Source organism: Macrotis lagotis, chromosome 8 (assembly GCF_037893015.1).
Source record: "Macrotis lagotis isolate mMagLag1 chromosome 8, bilby.v1.9.chrom.fasta, whole genome shotgun sequence".
In the NCBI taxonomy this organism is placed as follows: domain Eukaryota; kingdom Metazoa; phylum Chordata; class Mammalia; order Peramelemorphia; family Peramelidae; genus Macrotis; species Macrotis lagotis.
The window spans coordinates 188819974-188839453 of NC_133665.1; the positions used below are offsets into that span (position 1 = coordinate 188819974).

At 41.8% G+C, this 19480-nt stretch overlaps 1 protein-coding gene across 4 annotated transcripts in view; it reads right to left on the reverse strand.

Annotated features, from left to right (window-relative positions):
- VPS41 (VPS41 subunit of HOPS complex) overlaps positions 1–19480 on the reverse strand; it is a 162289-nt gene that overhangs the window by 85077 nt on the left and 57732 nt on the right. For 3 of the 4 annotated variants that reach the window (XM_074199209.1, XM_074199211.1, XM_074199210.1), the window contains one exon: positions 5743–5817. In XM_074199209.1, the coding sequence (XP_074055310.1) occupies positions 5743–5817 (75 nt within the window). Of the gene's footprint in view, positions 1–5742; positions 5818–14104; positions 15151–19480 lie in introns of those variants that run through there. The other variant, XM_074199212.1, reaches the window with a different exon arrangement.

Here is a 19480-nt window from a genome sequence, read left to right on the forward strand (position 1 = left end):
CTTTAAAAGACTGCAAACCTCGAAGCAAAGGTAAGCTGTCAGAATGATTGCCGGAGGAGCCTGTTCTGCCCTCGGAGGGGCGGGTACACCTCAATGGTGACTGCTGTGCCTCCACAGTGAGCACCACTGAAAAGAGAGGAAGGTCACGTACTGTGACAGAGGCAGAAAGCTGGCAGTTCCCAAGAGTTTCCTGAGGAGAAAATGGTCTCTAAAAGAAGTGGCTTCATGCAGCTACACACCACTGGGGAGAGGGAGACAACTGCAAGGAGTCCAGTGGTCAGAGGTAAAAGCAGGCTGGTGACCAGAGGAAAGCCAGATGCTGCAAAGGTCAGTCCTGGGTAGGAACCTGGGATGAAAGAGCTATGGACCAAGGTCAGTCAGATGAGATCAAATAGGAGACAGAAAAATTAAACATCAGCAGTTTGGTGGGATGGGTGAATTTAAATCAACCGGCCACATCGCAGAACAGTGGAGTCCTCATAGTAAATAAAAGGGTGAGAAAAGGCAGAATCTCAAAAATGGCCAAATGTTATCTATTTGAATCCCAGGAAGACTATTCAACATCACAGAAATACAAGACCAGGTTCCAACCACTGATGCTGAAAAGGCCAAAGTTAATCAGTTCTATGAAGCCCCACAATACTGTATAGACAGAAGACCCAAAAATGGTATCACATTCATCCCAAGGGATTGGAACACCACAGAAAACATGTTAAAAAATAACTGGAATAAGAGACAAGTTTGGCCCAGGAGTAGCAAATGAAGCAGGTTAGAGACTAGTAGAGTTTTGTCAACATAATCTGCCAGTGATAGCAAACACTCTTTTTTCAACAAGAAGCACCTCTATACGTAGACATCGCCAAATGGCCAATAGAGAAATCAGATTGATTGCATCTTTGCAGCCAAAGGTTGGAGAAGTTTTATCCAGTCAGTTAACACAGGACCTGAAGTCAATTGTGCTTAGATCATGAGCTTCATCATGCAAAATTCAGACATAATTTGAAGAAAGTAGGGAAAACCATCAGACCATAGAGGTATGACCTAAATAATATCCCTTATGAATATGAAGTAGAGGCAATGAATAGATCTAAGGGATTAGATCTGGCAGACAGAGTACCTGAAGAACTACAGACAGAAGTTTGCAATATTGGAGCCAGTGACAAAAAAAAAATCCTAAAGGAAAAAAAAAGAGCACAGAAGCAAAATGGCTGTCTTATGAGGTTTTAAAGTAGCTGATGAAAGAAGAAAAAGTTAAGGGGAAGATCTAACAAAGTGAATGCAGAACTCCAGAGAATAGTAAGGAAAAGGTCTTAAATGAACAATGCAAAGAAATTAAAGATAACAGGAGAATGGGAAAGACAATCAACCTCTTCAAGAAAATTAGAGCTACAGAGGGAATGTTTCATGCATAATTGAGCATTATAAAAAACAAAAATGGCAAGGACTTAACAGAAGTAGCAAAAATATTCAAAAGATCTGTGTAAGAAACATCTTAATGTTACTGATAACCACAATGGTATAGTTACTGGTGTAGAGCCAGACATCCTGAAGAATGAACTTTAGGAAGCTTTACTAACAATAAGGTCTGTGGAGGTGATAAAATATTGGCTGAACTATTGAAATCTTGAAAGATGATGCTGTTAAAAAGCTGCAGTCAGTATGTCAGCACATTTGGAAAACTCAACAGGAGAAGATCAGAATATTCAAATTACTGAACAACGCTGAAGAACATTCAAATTAATGAACAACTATTCAAACTAGCAAGGCTATGTTTAAGATTCTGCAAACTAGCCTTTAGCAATATGGAAAATGAGAATTACCAGAAGCAGGAAGACTTTCAAAAAGGCAGAAGAACTAGAAACCAAATTGTCACTATTTCATGGATTCTGGAGAACGCAAGGGATTTCCAGAAAAAAACATTCATTCACTAAACTAAAGCCTCCGACTCTGGATCACAGCAAAATGTGGCAAATCCTCAACAAGATGGTAGAACCAAATCATCTTGTCTCCTGAGAAACCTAAAGGCAGGTCAAGAAGGAATAGTTAGAACTGAAAGGTTTAAGATTGACTGTCCAGAGCTGGTTGCCTGTTGTCTCCCCATTAGAATGGGAACACTGGAAGAATGGGATTGTCTTTATCATTGTTTGCATCTAGCAAACTTTGCCCATGACAGGCACATGATCCCTAAATATTCACTGACTAAGATTCTTTCTGTATCAAATTTTAAGAGAGACAGAAACAGTCTAGACAAGCAAAGAAAAATGGAGGAGGCCAGTGATAGGAATGGCCTTGATAGGGAGAAGGGTCTCCTTTTTTGAGTTGATGAGCCCCAAGCAAGTTTCTTCCTTCCCCATCTCTCCTTTGTCCTCAGCCCAGAAGATTGTGTATCATACTCATCTATATAGTCTTAAACCACAACCTGGCTCTTTACATGTGTGGAATAGCTAAAGACATGATGCCCATGATGCCACTAAAATGCTGTTAGTCTGCTATTGAGTAGCTCAGAAAGACTTCTACAAAAGAACACCAAGAGAAGCTCACTCAAACACAGACACAGTGATCTCCAGGGACAAAGGTCAAGGGAAGCCAACAGAGCTCACCCAACCACAGCCACAATGACCTCTAGGAACAAAGGTAAAGAGAAGCCAACAGAGCTCACCCAACCACAGCCACAATGACCTCTAGGAACAAAGGTAAAGAGAAGCCAACAGAGCTCACCCAACCACAGACACAGTGACCTCTAGGAACAAAGGTAAAGAGAAGCCAACAGAGCTCACCCAACCACAGCCACAATGACCTCTAGGAACAAAGGTAAAGAGAAGCCAACAGAGCTCACCCAACCACAGCCACAGTGACCTCTAGGAACAAAGGTCAAGGGAAGCCAACAGAGCTCACCCAACCACAGCCACAGTGACCTCTAGGAACAAAGGTAAAGAGAAGCCAACAGAGCTCACCCAACCACAGGCACAGTGACCTCTAGGAACAAAGGTAAAGAGAAGCCAACAGAGCTCACCCAACCACAGCCACAGTGACCTCTAGGAACAAAGGTAAAGAGAAGCCAACAGAGCTCACCCAACCACAGACACAATGACCTCTAGGAACAAAGGTAAAGAGAAGCCAACAGAGCTCACCCAACCACAGCCACAGTGACCTCTAGGAACAAAGGTAAAGAGAAGCCAACAGAGCTCACCCAACCACAGCCACAGTGACCTCTAGGAACAAAGGTAAAGAGAAGCCAACAGAGCTCACCCAACCACAGCCACAGTGACCTCTAGGAACAAAGGTAAAGAGAAGCCAACAGAGCTCACCCAACCACAGCCACAATGACCTCTAGGAACAAAGGTAAAGAGAAGCCAACAGAGCTCACCCAACCACAGGCACAATGACCTCTAGGAACAAAGGTAAAGAGAAGCCAACAGAGCTCACCCAACCACAGCCACAATGACCTCTAGGAACAAAGGTAAAGAGAAGCCAACAGAGCTCACCCAACCACAGACACAATGACCTCTAGGAACAAAGGTAAAGAGAAGCCAACAGAGCTCACCCAACCACAGACACAATGACCTCTAGGAACAAAGGTAAAGAGAAGCCAACAGAGCTCACCCAACCACAGCCACAGTGACCTCTAGGAACAAAGGTAAAGAGAAGCCAACAGAGCTCACCCAACCACAGCCACAGTGACCTCTAGGAACAAAGGTAAAGAGAAGCCAACAGAGCTCACCCAACCACAGGCACAATGACCTCTAGAAACAAAGGTAAAGAGAAGCCAACAGAGCTCACCCAACCACAGCCACAGTGACCTCTAGGAACAAAGGTAAAGAGAAGCCAACAGAGCTCACCCAACCACAGGCACAGTGACCTCTAGAAACAAAGGTAAAGAGAAGCCAACAGAGCTCACCCAACCACAGACACAATGACCTCTAGGAACAAAGGTAAAGAGAAGTCAACAGAGCTCACCCAACCACAGACACAATGACCTCTAGGAACAAAGGTAAAGAGAAGTCAACAATGACCTCTAGGAACAAAGGTAAAGAGAAGTCAACAGAGCTCACCCAACCACAGACACAATGACCTCTAGGAACAAAGGTAAAGAGAAGTCAACAGAGCTCACCCAACCACAGACACAATAACCTCCAAGAACAAAGGTCAAGGGAAGCCAACAGAGCTCAACCAACCACAGCCACAGTGATCCCAACAATGGAACCTGAAGAACAAAAACAAGATGACAATTTGAATGCAGAGCACTAAGGGCCCACTTCTCTGCAGAAGTGAAAGACCATGGGTGTGGGCATGAAGCTTTCTGGGGATGGCGACTTTGCTCTATGTTCTTCCTTCTATTTAAACACCCTTGAGGATTTGACACAGGTTGGGGATGGAGGAAGGGAAGGAAACACTAAAGGAATCAATGACATTTTATTTTACAGAAACTAAACATTTTTCACTTCTGAAGTCCTGTGGCCTTGCCAAAGAGCATCTGTTTCAGTGTACTAAAAAAAGCTCTCTCCCTGGAGAAAAAAGCAAATTGCTTTTTTTCCCCACAAAAAAGATGAATGCAAAAATGTTTAAATTGTTTGGCTAATCTACCTCAATTCCTAGACATGCTGACTCCTTTCTCATCTTGCTTTGACATCTGTGTTCATCTTTAGGCTTCAAAAAGCTCTGTGGAACCTGACAACATTTTGGGGAAAGCATGAGGTTTCCAATTAAAGTTTCAAAAGCCTTTCTCAAAAAGGAGAACAAATGGCACTGCCACCTACAAGAAAAACAGCATTCTCTAATTGTGACAGAATAAATATGTTCTCCTTTTATCTGTGCATCAATAAGGTTGGTATTGTTTTTAATTTTCTCACTTTTAAATGGGAACCCTGGATTAGGATCACTAAAAAAAACAGACAACAAATTACTTCAACCTGGCCTCTCCTTGGCACGTAATGTAGCTGTGGTTCGGAAGTGATTTTTAAAGCCCCATCTGCCTTCTCAGAATGTTATTTTAAACAAGTAGCTTAAATACAAGGCACATTAGAATTTTATCATTGCAAACCCACACTGGAAAAGAATTCCATCGACTTAAAAACAAAAAAGACATTCTTCTAAGTGGAAGAATCCATCACCCCCAGCACTAACTGTCAGCCGCCCCACTGCAGAGAGGCCCTGATAATTGTTAGTTACACCCAGCACCAGTGATCTATGTCCTCTGATGGTGAGGACGTCGCTGCCAGTTTTTTAGAAAACTGTACATACATTGATTTTACATTTATTTAATGTGGCCGTTGTAAGACACTTTATTCTTCTGATAAACTATGATTGCTTATCAAAAGATTCTATAATTCAAGAGAAACATTCATAACTAGTGGATAAAATGAAAACCACCAGCCCACAGAAATCATGCCACAAAATCCAATTTCGTGGATTTATGGTAGAAAGGCGCTGAACTTCTACTGTCTTGCTGGAACAGCAGACTAGTCATAGAAGTCTAACTGGCACAGAGGTAGTGATTAAAGAGACATGCCCCCTTGCCAGAGCTGTTCAGCAGCCGAATACCAGTTATGTTATTGACATCTGCATACTGTAATTACTTTTTCTAAGGCACATTTGTGCAAAATATATCTGACTTCATTTATGAGCTATAGGAGGCAAGCCTGGTGCTCAAACCCTGTCCAGGTCATCCCCATGCAGGTGGCCTCACCTCCTGAGTTTCCCAGTCCCCAGCACACCTCTCCAGTGGCCGGGAATGCTGCTTACCTTGCCGTCCTCTGAGCACACGCCCATGTGTTCTCCACTTTCATCCAGGCTTATCTGATTTATCTTCACAGGGCTCTATAAAAAGAAAACATCAACTTTAGAAAAAGGTGCGTCCATGATCCATTACCCTGCCTCTTTACAAGATTTAGAAAATAAAAACTGTCTAGTGGCTTGCCAGCAGGAGTTCACAAAGTATAAAAAGGTCCTTATACATCAAAAGTAAAATACAGCTTTGTTAGCTAACATGTTCCAAACCCAGAACTGGAACATTTCCACTCGTTTTCTATTTAGAAGAGATTATCTGTGTCTTTCCATTTTGAACCTGATCCCTCGACACACAACTTTCTGCTCTCACCATCAAAAAAAATCTTCCTTTTTTATAGAATCTTCTAAAAAAATTTTAAGTGTAAAAGTCTTGAGTTCCAGTTTGTTTCCTGATCATTCAATCAATGGTTTTCTCCTAAATCTCAAGTCTAACCTTCTTATTTGTCTTACATTAAGGCAGCCATCAAAAGCATTTAAAGTAGAAATAGACTTCTTCTTATAAATAACCCAATATTGTTTTAAGAAAGTACTTAAGTTTCAGGATCTAAATGCTTCGACTCCCTTTGAAATACTTCTCAAACTGGAAAACATTGAGGACATGAAACAAGCTGTGTCTCCCCGGCCAGCCTACCCCCAAAGCTGTGCACAAAGGGAGGTGAGTAGACCCTTAAAGGCCATTCTCCCACCTGCAGCCCCTTGAGCCAGGTCACTGTTTACCAAGCCATCCTAAAGTAGGCACATAAGTGGCTCTCCTTGCCCAGATGTAGGACTGCACTTTTTTCTTTTAAACATTCTGAACCATTTGGTGTATTCTGCTTAAGAAAACATCTGAATATATTCAATGGAATTGGGGGGGGGGGGGGAAGAAGGGGAGGAGATGGATAACAGACTTAGTAATTCATTAGTCTAAGGAACTTCCAGTGAAGAAACTCCTCTTTATTTAGATTCTAAGAAGGATTGCCCATGGCAATGAAAGTGGCAATGACTTGGTCAGATGTCACAGGCATTTGGATTGAACTGACAAATTAGGATCTGACTATTTGCACTCTTTTTTAAGTTCTGGTTTATTGGGTGTGTTTTCCTTTTCCTTTTCTTGGTTTTATTCAACAGCAGGATTTCTTGAAATGGTAAGTTCTAACCCATTTAATACCTGATTCTGTTACCTCACAGGAAAATCCCATAGGGTCCAAATTTTTACCACCAATGAGTAATGATAATAAGTGAAGTGCAACCTTGCAGATCAATATGAAAAAGTAATTCTGGCGAGAACTTGAATTACAAACTTTAACTGGAATGAAAAACAAGCAATGGAGGCAAATATGAGAGAAATGACCAATGTTCAACCAAAAATTAACAAAAGTCCAGGTGTTAATAGAAGAAAATGGCTACATATTATTAGAAATCATTCCTAGGATATCTGATCATCAAAAAAAAAATAAATTTTAAACCCTTAAATGGACCAATTAAACCATACCACCCCAGAGAATAATTTACTCTAAGTTCAAGACCATCAGAGACTTTGGTCCCAAAAGCCTTTAGAAGCATACATTTTAAAAACCAGACCATACTCTTCCCACTATGCCTTACCTATTCATCTGTATTGGTTTTGGAGAACTGCTTGCAATGTGAGGCTTGAAGAGTTAGGCTGTCTCTAGATGGTGTTAGATCCTAAATACTAATCCAAGAGTCTTGGGCTATTCATGGGCAAAGGGGCAACAAGGAAGAGTGGCTTGAAGGGCTTAGCATCTTAGGAAATTAATCTGGGCAGTTCTGTAAAGGATGGAATGGTGAAATGAAATGTCTTACATTTTCCTAATTGTCTGAAATTTTGTAAAACTTTTCCCCCTAATTTAGAAATCCTAAATTTCCTTTGGACCTATCTGCATTGATTGACTCTAGAAAGAACATAAGAGTAAACCAAAGAACTGAATAATGCTACATTTTAGAGATATCTAAATGCTTTTTCTCTCTAGGAGACAAACATATGTTCCAATAAGGTGATAGTACTACAAGGCTACTTTTCTCTTCAGAAATATTAAACTCATTATAGTGGCAATGCTATTAAGCAGGGACAAAGACAATGTAAATGGCCCTCTGACATTTCTCAGGGTTATATAGACAATGGTCTGATTTGCTGTAATCATACCCAAGTGGTTACTTAAAGTAATATGGTAGTTACTGCATAGATAAAAATATGTGGAAGTGAATGAATCCCAATGTGAAATCCAGTGAAGAGACCCCATCCATCCTCATTTTCCATTCCCACTGCCACAAAATTATTGTGAATCCTACTTCCCTCTGCCTTGGATGATCTCAGTGACCTCATAAATAATTGATCTCCCTGGCCCAGTCTTAGATTCTTCCCTAACCACAGTCCATCCTGCACATAAAATGAGGAGCCAAGGGGAAGGATTGCTAAAAGGCCAATTTTAACTGCATGTAAGGGAAGTCTGCAAAGATTAGGGTTGTAGAATGCGTGGCTTCTAGGGAACTCCAGAGTGAGTCTCTATTGGGGTGGTGGAGACAGCACTCCTGTTCAGGTATGGACTAAATCTGATGGTCTTGGGAGGTGTCTTCAATTGTGAGCTTCTGGAACTGTTTGTTGTGCTTTGATGAAAATGATCCCACATTCAACACTGTTGACCACACTCTCCTCCAAGATATTCTTTCTCCTCTGGTTTAACATCATACTAGTTTGCCTTGGTTTTCTGCTTGTCTTCTTAGCTACTCTTTTTCAATTCCCCTTGACAGATCATCATCTGTGTTCATGTCCTCACTGTAAATGTCCCCTATAAACTTGGTCCTGGACCTCCACTCTTCATGACCTCACCATTTTCTGTTTTCTCTCATTTTTTTCTCATCTCAGCATACTTAAATGATGCTCAAAATGGTCTTTAATGTTGCAGTTTCACTGGAATAAACTCAATGCTTTTGAAACATGTTATAGCAGAACTGGCTTTGTGATCTCATTAGGTCCCATAACTTCAATGATAATCCCTTTGCTGATCATTCTTAGATTTAGATATCCAGTCCTGACCTCTCTCTTTGGATCTCCATCTGCTGGTTGGACATCCCAAATTGGTTGTTTCTCATAGGTTCTTTAAACTCAATATTTCCCCTAAAGGAATTCCTTATCTCCCCAAATTTCCCCTCTTCCTCATTTTTCTATGGCACCCTCTTCATTCAGCTTCCTCCTTGATGCCTCCCTCCGGCCCCTGCCCCTGCCCCATTTATAATTTCTTGTCTTGCTCATTCTGGCTTCCTAATGTCTCTCACAGCAACAGCTCACCCCTGACCTGTTGTGGCACCTGGTGGTTGGTCTCTCTGCTGCAGCCCCTTCTCTACCTGAAGTGAAGGGCTGACCATCTCATCCCATTTTATAATAAACTACAGCTCTTAATATCTCCTCAACTGAGTATGAAATCTTCTTGGTCTCTTCTGGCCCTTCCTCCTTCTCTAGGTATTCTCATGCAGTCTGTGTTGCAGTGATTCTGACCTGGTTGGTCCTTGCACAACACATAGTGTATCCCAATTCCATGCTTCTTCACTGACTGTGCGATATGTTAGTCTAGAGCCTTTCTGTTATGACTTGGAGGCAAAGACAGTTTCTTAGCATAATTTTAATTACTTTTCAGAATTTCTTTTAAAAAAAGAATTCAGTAACTCATCTTTCTGTCTCTCTTTCCCCTCTCTTCTCTCCCCTTCCCCTTCCCTCCCGCCTCCATTTTCCTGTTTTTCCTAGGGACTCCTCATGGTCCATTCCCACAACTGATCAGCATGGGGGCTTTGTCCTGCTCCATTTCCACTCTGGGGGCTACTCTGCTCCTGAAGTTCCTTTACTATACTGGCACCACACTTAAGGCATACATCTGAGTGGCTTAGCCCCCTGTAGCTCAGAACTCCTAAGCCCAAGAAATCTAACAGTCTTAGTCTATCTGACAATAGTCTTATTTGTATGGACTACTACACCTGGCTTTTTTAGAACCAAATTGCTGCTGCATCACTAACAGAATATTTGTTCAATCATTTCTTTCCTTCATTCATTCAAAAAACATTTATTAAATTCCAGCTAATGTCTGTGTTCAATGACCTTCATAACTATTTACATCTTTCATCATCCTTGTTAGTTTTCTGGGTGTAATGAGAAGCTTCCAAGTTGTTTTGCTTTCTTACGAGTATTTTATAGTACTCATGATTAGGGAGAGTTTCAGTTCTTTAGTGAGTCTGTCATTCATATCCTATTACCATTTACCCATTGGGGAATGGTTTTTAGAAGGAAATATCTTTATTCCCTATCACTTTTTAAAGACACTATTTTTAACATTCATTTAAAAAAAATTTGAGGTTCAAACATTCTCCCTCCCTCCACTTCCTCCTCCACCTACTGAGATGAGCAATATGATAATCACTTGTTCATGTGAAATCATACAAAACATTTTCCCAGATCAGCCATGTTAAAAAAAAAAAAGAAAAAGGAAGTGAAAAAAATTATACTTAATCAGTTGTCTCTCTAAAGGTAGGTTGGTAAATTATCCTTCATTCTCAAAGAGGACCAAAATGACATTGCTATGCTGTGGGCTTTGATAACAGATATGAGATCTGTGTCAGTTTGTCCTGTATCTCACAATCACTTCAAAGTTCTCCAGAGAGACTTTGAGAATATCCTTGCACTGCTTCTTCTGATTTCCACATGAAGTCCACTGCCAAGCTAAGCATGAACTTCTCTACCACATTCACAATTCCTCCATTTGCTGGAACCGATGGTTCCATGTCTGGGTGGGATAGTACTGGCTGGTGGAGAAGCTCTGTCTTATTGGTGCGAATTTAGACCCAGATTAGCCCAGGCAGTGGAGGCTCGGTCCCAGCTTTCAGGTCGCTCCGCAGCAGAGGCCACAATGAGGTCCAGTCAAGTTCTGCACCAGGACAGCATTTTTCACCCAGGATCCTAGATTGTACTAGATCACTGTCTTGATTAGACAGCAGCCAAGCCTTTTATGGTTGAGCATTGTGACAAGGTTGTTGGTACTTTGTACAGTCTTTACTTCTAGGCAGTGTGCCCCTGGGCAAGTCATTTCAACTTTTAGCTTCTCAGTCTCAATATTCTCACCAGCAAAAATGAATTTTCTCCCCATTCTATCATTCCAGCTCAGTTAAAATATCATCTCTGTGGGGAAGCCTCCAGATGAAAATGTTTTCTTGTATCTCCTTTGCCTTCATCACCCCAACTTTCAATTTATACTTAGCTGGAGAACATAAGTCACTTCAAGTCTAGGACTAGGCTACTTTTTATGTTTTGATCTCTACTTAAATGCCTTGCCCTCAATAAATGTTTGCTAAATCAATGAACTATGATTGGCAGAGCAAACCTTAACAGAAAATATTTTGATCTGAATGATCTTCCACTTCCATACTTTAAGACTCTTATCTGAGAGGCTGGGCACATCCGTGAGCAAGATGAAAACCCTCTGACAGATCAGCATCTGATCTGAAGAGAGCTTGAGTATGGAAGGGCTCAACTAGAACACCTTCATCATTTTTTTGGTTTGGTTGGGGGTTTTTTGTTTGTGTTTTTTTAGTTTTTGCAAGGCAATGGGGTTAAGTGGCTTGCCCAAGGCCACACAACTAGGTGATTATCAAGTGTCTGAGGCCAGATTTGAACTCAGGCCCTCCTGACTCCACGGCTGGTGCTCTATCCACTGAGCCACCTAGCTGCCCCCCCCAACCACCTTCCTCTTAAAGGATTCAAAAGGGACAAAGACCCCAGGCACCTTTGCACCTGCACTAGCTAAAAGGAACCAATAAGAGCAGTATGGAATACAATGATTAATTCAACTTCCTTACCCACCAAAACTCTTATCAGATCTATGAATAAGTAACAAAACTAGACCACTTTGAGTTTCTTCTCTTTTTTTCACTCAGTTCTTCCTTCTGAGAAGTACTGAATCTCACCAAAAATTTAGGAATTCACAAGGGACCAGATGTACAGTGTCTACCATATTCACAAAATAGATAATTAACCTGCAAATTAAATGTCTAAAGATTTTATATGAGCACAGGCTTCTACCATTTTGTTTTACAAACTCAATAAAATTATCAACATGTTGACAGCATGATCTTGGCTATCTTTGCGCAGAATTTGGCAATTCAACATCATAAAAATAAACACACATCCACAAGAGCAAATGTATTGCTCTTGATGGTTCTGTCAAATATCATAGAAAAATAACAGATCCACTAATCTAAAAAAACCTGAAACTAAAATTAAAAAAAGAAAAAAGAAAAAACCTGCCTTGAAGACCTATAGCCATTCTGATCTCCTTGGACAATACCATATAAATTTGGCTGTCATCAATTCTTCAAAAAAAGCAAGCAAATCAGGGCAGCTAGGTGGTGCAGTGGATAAAGCACGGGCCCTGGAGTCAGGAGTACCTGGGTTCAAAATCGGGTCTCAGACACTTAATAATTACTTAGCTGTGTGGCCTTGGGCAAGCCACTTAACCCCATTTGCCTTGCAAAAACCTAAAAAGCAAGCAAATCCAGGATTTCAATATGAGACTGTTAATGATGCAGTTTTATTGGGTTGGCATCTAGGAGAGATATTCAAAATAAATGGGGAACAAACATCTCACATTTGTCTGCCATCTTTACTTCCTGTCTAGCAAAAGGAAGGTCCTGGATGTCAAGAAACTTGAAGAAAACTCTCCCAGTGCACAGTAAGATATTATCTACCCTAAATAACTAAATTTTCAAACACCCAGAGACTAACATCCCATCTTAAACCTTTCCACCGAGAAGTCTGAAACAAACTTTGAGTGTTGCCATCCCTGAAATATGCTTCTGTCAACCATCCCTTTGTAATCAACCGACTAGGCAAAATGGGCTATGGATGAGAACAATGTCAATGATGAGTCCACATATAAGTGAAATGATTAATCTGATAAAACTAGAATTTCATAAAGAAAACAGAGCTGCAGAAAGGAGAGGAGAAGGTGGGGAAGAGGGGGCGGCAGTGGCAGTGGGGGCAGAGAAAAATGGCCTCAGCTGAATTTTCCATTAGCTACAATTTTATTTCTGATGGAGACATGTTTGGAATTCTGGACAATATAAGTAAGTTTGACTGTTCAAAAATCAATAATGTCAAGCTGACACCATAGAACACACAAAAAATGTTCCTTTAATGGGAGAAAAAAAAGAATTTTAGAGGAAGGGAAAAATGCTTGTGAGCACCTTCTCCACGCAGGCCCACTACAGGCTATCTCAAAATCTTTCACTGGAAAAAAAAGGTAAAACTGCCAACCAACAAATACACCTCATGTGATAATCAATTACCTAATGCAAAATGCTTGAAATAAATACACTTAGTATGGATTATGTCAGCTCTTCAATTAGGAATAAATTCACAGTCATTCAGAAAGCTGCTTTTAATTGTGTTCTTTGTGGCCAGCCCTTCTCCCCTGGCACCACTCATCATCCCACCTTAGCCTATCAGTCCCCCAACGGTGAACCTCAGAAATCAATCTGCTAATGTATAATTTGTAAAGCTCCTCTGACTAACAAATGGATAATTGATTCTTTTACAAATGCTGCATCCCCACGGATATGTGGGGTAGAATGAATGAGAAACACAAGACTGGATTTTTCTTTCATTCTCCCAGAGATCCAATATTGGAAAGCTGAAAAATCCAAACATTCTAATAGCTGCCTTGGTGACTTCACGCCCATTAGTCACAGTTAGCGAACAGGCAACACTTACATTACAAGTGTGAGAATGGTGCTTCTATCTGGGCCTACTTAGGGTGTGCTGCCGCTCCCGCAAGGGGCTCCCATTGAAAAAACCGATTCCAATGAGACCAAAGTGTCACCTCGCTTTTAGGTTTAAAGCTTTAAAAAGTCACTCAATATTAAAATCAAAAGCCAGGCTATCAAATTTTAAAACTTTAGTGTTTACTACACCCCCACGCCCAAATTTAAAATGGCTTAGATCAATTAACATTATCATCCTTTTGTTTTGGAAGTGGGAACATATTGCATACTGGGGGGCGGGTGGCTCTTCCTCCATTAGCAGCATTCTCCCTGTCTCCTGTCAAATCTAGATGTAATCTTCACAATTTAGGAAATGTGTATTATTTTAGCTTTATGTGAGCTTAAGAATTAGAAAGGAAAGAGGCCGGCCTTTGGAAAGGAAAAGGAAAAAGTGAACCATCTTTTAAAATGTGAGCTCCTTGAGAAGACATTCCAAAGACTTTTAGCATATGACTTAATACATTACAAATAAAGATATAAGAATGTGCCATAAAAATAATAAAAAAAAACATACTCTGTGATTGTTTCCATCATGAGTAGTAGTTCAGGTTTGAAATCACCAGGCAAGGTTAGCAACAGGTATGCAATAAACATTAAGGCAAGAAATCTGTAAAATCTGGGAGGAAAAGATAAAGGTGAATGCTCTCAAAACAGAGAAGTCTCAGAGAAGAATGAAATTTTAGATTTTAATAAATTGTTTAAAGAAAAAATTTAGAAGATGAGGGGTTCAGGATAAAAATATGTGGATATATGGCCACACACACACACACACACACATACACACGCACACACACACACACACACACACACACACACCCCAGAGGACTCCTCCAATGAGGGATAGGGGGATATTAACTAGAGAAACCTAGAACAATTTTAAAATGGCCTCAGTACAGGGAGACCCCCATCTGCTTCTGCAGGGGTGGAGAGAGGCCAAGGTTGCTAAGAATCACACTAGAGATAAACAGCCAGATGGGATGGCCCACTGACCAAAGGACTGTGTGACTGGAAGAGTTGTTGTTAATAATGGAACCAGAAGAAAAGAAAAGCTGCTGCTCCTGGGAGACCCTTGACAGGTTCTGGCTGGAGGGGTCCCCAACCACAAGTCCCACTGGTTCTGAGGACTTTGACCACCACATTTTCCTGCAGTAGGGAGTAGAAGGACTGGCAAAAAGGACCCTGCAGAAGGTGACTACAGCTTCATCCCCAATGAACAGGAAAGATGGCGAGTCCAGACTTGTGGGAGACATAGAAGCTCCACAAGTTGAAAGCAAAACCAGAAAGAACTGGCAGAGGCAAGCACCCAATGGCACCATGAAGAATGATGGAAGGCATTTAATCAAAGGGAAATGACTCTCTATTGATATGAGAATGATCTCTGAGGCAACTGTCTTAGTAAGTCTGACAACTAACTTGTCAGAGCAAAAATAAAAAAATCTGTTTACAAAAAATCTGTTTACAAAAAATCTGATGATCACTGGATAATGAGTTCTTACTAAGTGTAGGTTACTACCCTAGAAGCCAGGATACAATACAAAGGAAATTCCTACTCACAAGACGACACCAGTCCACATGGGAGTCCCCAAAGTATGATGCAGTGTGACGTTATCAAAATTTTATAGTATTTTTTATATTTATTTACACCATTATAATTTCATTTTAGCTATTAAGCCATCAAAGCTTAAAGCCGCACTAAGACTTTTGGGACACTCCAAAGTGTCAAATGAACAAATACAAATATAAAACGATACTAATTACAAAGTAGCTCAAGAGGAAGAGAACTTGGGGGGGGGGTGGGGGGGTGTAGAAGGTGGGGCCTGAGCCTGAAAGAAGAGAGGGAGTTCTCAGAGGCCTAAGGGAGATTCAAGTCCAATTCCAGGCAGTGTCACCAATGCAAATGGGTGGGAGGTTGGGAGAGGTCAGTCTGGCTGATCTCAGGGTGCACAGTTGGGGAGCAGTACAGTTTAGAAAGGGTCTGTCTGAAACTCAACAGAAAAGTAGAGGTAGTGTCCACATCTGAAATTCTGACACCATTAACAGATTGGGGAGGTCCCAAACTGAACAAGAAGGAATCACTCTAGATTGTATTGGGGAAACCAAGCTGGGTTTTCACTCACTATGAAGTGTTCTCCCACTTCCCAATCTGGCCCTTCTCTTTAAGACCAACACCCTCCTGGTAAAGCTCTCTGCCTGTACATATGTATCACAGGATGGTCTGATCTCAAGAAATCTAAAGTCGGAGCCAAAAAGTAAGGAACAGAAAGATGAGGGTGTAGCTAGGTGAGCTAAAGCAAGTATAAACAATAATGAAGGTGCACGGAAGCAATCAGATGTGTTGGTTGTGAGAAGAAAACATCTGTTCTTTTTTTAAAAATATAAATATTTTATGTGTTTTCCAATTATTTACAATAGTAATTTCTACCAATCTTTTTTTTTGCAAGGGAAAACAGCTGTTCTTACATGAGAGATTTTATAATTAAGTGCTGTGACATTTACAACATCTGAGAGAAATAATTTCTGGGTAATTAGGCATTTATTAATAATGCTTTTAATAAATTTTCATAAAAGACATCAGTGGCACTCTCGAAAACCAAAGACCCAGCATGGCAGTGTACTCATAGTTTATATGTCCTTGAAGAATGGGTATTCCTTAGAGTGGCAATCAACTCTGATTGACTAATAATTACTGGGAACATGAATATTACAAAGAGAAGTGGGCTCACCCCAATGAGGGACTGAGAAAGTGCCATCATGTCACTCTTGGGCCTTATCTCTACATCTAACCCACCCTCAGCTTTGGGCAATCTAATCAAAAAATCAAGCCCCAACCCCACCTTAAATTGAATTCTTGGTAAGGCTGGGTGGGGTATGATCAAGATTGAGGAGAGTTAAGTCAATCTCATTATCAGTTATGTCCTTCAAGAAACTGAACTTTGCAATGAGGACTAAAGCACTAAAGAAAAAACGTGAACTCTGGATTTCCTAAATCACTGATTACTAATAATCATTTCTCTCAGTGCCTACTGTTAGAGGTGATGGGGTTTTTATCCTATCATCAGGTAAGAAAAATGTTCCCCTTTGGACACAGTCAGTGCCCAAGCAGGATTTGCTGACCTGGATTAAACAGATGACCCTGAAGGATCTGTGCCAGTCACTTTGGACCCACAGAAAGTATCTGCAAACATTAATTTGGCTGCAGGCACAGTAATTGCCCCACCTTTGACCAACATGCTGATCCATCACAAGATGTGAACTACAACCCGGTTCATACTCTCCCCATGAATGAAACCAAACTGCACAGACAAGTTATTGTTGCTGTTATTACCTGTCCTTTGTGCTTGAAGAAGACCAATGTGGGTGCTGGTGGAGGGGGAGGGGAGATGTCCTGAGCAAAACCACCAGGCTCACGTTCTCCTTGGGAGCTACCTGGGTCTAGAGACCAGATCGGAGAGACCTTTAGCAAGTTACATCTAAGTGGAAGGAAGCCTCAGAGGCTGGAGCCATCCCAAGGCTTCACAAGCTGAGGGGTTGAGCAGGCAGCACCCCTGTGTCCTGCCTCTTCCTGCCTCTCTGTGGTCTGAACCCCTCAGAGGCCCTGGCTGGCTGCAGCACACCCTCAACAATGGGGCCTTTCTGGCCTTACTATCCCAAGGATGACGGCTCCCCAGGGAGCAATCTCAATAGTGGGGAAACGCGGCCCCAGATAACTCACTCTGAACACCCCAGGTCGCAAACATTTGATCTCCTTGTCAAGTAAAAAGACAGACGAGTCAAGGACAGCCAAAGCTGGGGTCTACACTCCTTTACAACATATGACAGAGAATGGCAGGATAACCCAAGGCTCTCCCTGGGACAGTCTGCAGTGCCTGCTCCCCCCACCCCCACCAATTCAGTCTGTTCATCCTCTGGCACCACTTTGGCACCAACTGGTGCAAAGCTGTGGGAAGAGTCCTGCCAGGGCTGCAGAGGCTGAGGAGGTAAACCTGGAGGGAGGGAGCTCAAGCAGACAGAGACAAGAACAGTTCTGCTGATGCTTCCCTAGGCATCAAGGTCAGAACAGAAACAACCATGAGATCACTGAGGAGCTGCCCAAGGGGCAGGCCTGGCATGGGTGTCCTGCTACCAATGACAACCTTGGAACACCAAATGTCCTCAAGATTTTGCTGGAGAAATTGCAATAGAAGGGGAGGTCATCAATGAACTTAAAAGGTGCCAGAAATGACCCAGAAATGATGAATTTGTTAAGCAATTTGTCATCTTAATAAAATCTTTGGGGAAATGATCTGTTCAGGAAGTAAGTATACTGGTTGAAAATATGGGAAGGGGTTCTGCAGGCTTTCAAAGGCCAGTTTGCTACAGAAAGGTCTTGTCTTTAATCAGTCAGCAATAAGTATTTACCAAGTGCTCAGAATACAAATATGGGAAGAAAAACAGTCCCTGCCCTCAAGGAGCTTATGTTCTAATGGGGGGACACAACACAGAAGGAAGTTGAAAGAGGGAGTGGGGGGGAACCAAAGGTACCTGTGCAGAAGCAACTGAACAGATGAGAGCCCTGGATGGCCTGGTCACCCCCCAAATGTTCTGGAAGAAGTCTGCTCTTCTAACATGTGAAGAATGAGCTCCAGTCATGTGAATAACCTGACCAATTAACTAATCAACTGATTAATCCTAAATGAAAGTTGAGGAGAACATAAGATGCTGAAGCTTCTATTACTTGGCTGAATTGAAAAATAAAAAGGCATTAGACCCCATAGAACCTGTCAGAGACACCCATTATTTTACAAGAAATTACAAGGGCAGAGACTGGCTAACAGAGCTGTCTCTAGTGGTCAAGGCCAATAAACACCTAGGGTGAAACAAAAGATGACGACCCAAGGCTCTCCCTGGGACAGTCTTCAGTGCCTGCTCCCCCCACCCCCACCAATTCAGTCTGTTCATCACCTGGACCACCATCTCCTGGGGTCCTGGCCCTGGACCCCACTTCAACTAGGCAGACAGCTCTCCAATCTCAGTCCTTGGCCCAGGGCTTTTATGTGGAGGAAGAATCAGACCAACCAATCTTTAGCCCTCCCTGGGCTATGTCTGGCCTTCTAACTCTCTAGGCTCTAATACTCTCCTGCTCTTCACTGCCCCTTCACTCTGAGGGGACTGTAAGCTTACTGAGGAAAGAGCCATCTTTCTTTTTCCATTATGGTTTTGTAAAATATTACCAAAAATGTGCCAAGAGTCATGTAAACACAGTGGTAATATACAGCACAAAGGGAGACCTTGTGGATGTATCCTTAGAAAGACCTGACCTGGGAAGCTAGGGGGCACAGTGGACAGAATACCAGCTCTGGAATCAGGAGGACCCGAGTTCAAATCCAGTCTCAGACATTTGATATTTACTAGCTATGTGACCTTAGACAAGTCACTTAACACCAGTGCCCCACAAAAACAAAAACACCAGTGCCCCATAAAAAACAAAAACAAACAAAAAAAGAGAAGGAAGGAAGGAGGAAAGGAGGAAGGAAGGAAAGATCTGCAGTTCTGGCATCTCTAAGGACTCCCCATATCTACCACCCTTTCGACATGAATTGATAATTCTTGTAACAAAAGGGGACATTATGTCAGATGTCTCCCACATGATTCTAGAATAGCTGCAACACCCCCCCCCCCAACTCAGGTTATCAGCCTAACGGACATCCAGGATGTCCACCGAAGGTTGGCAAGAGCCTTCTGCCTTCCTTCAACAATCTTCCTCTTGGAATTCATGCTGCCCCTGTGCTTTATTGGAAAAAATAAAAGCTTAGCTTTGACATTTACTTAAACACACAACCAATGCCTAAATTCTGAACAATCTGGTTACACCACTGCCTGTCATCAATAGAAGGAAGAAAGGCTCCTACGA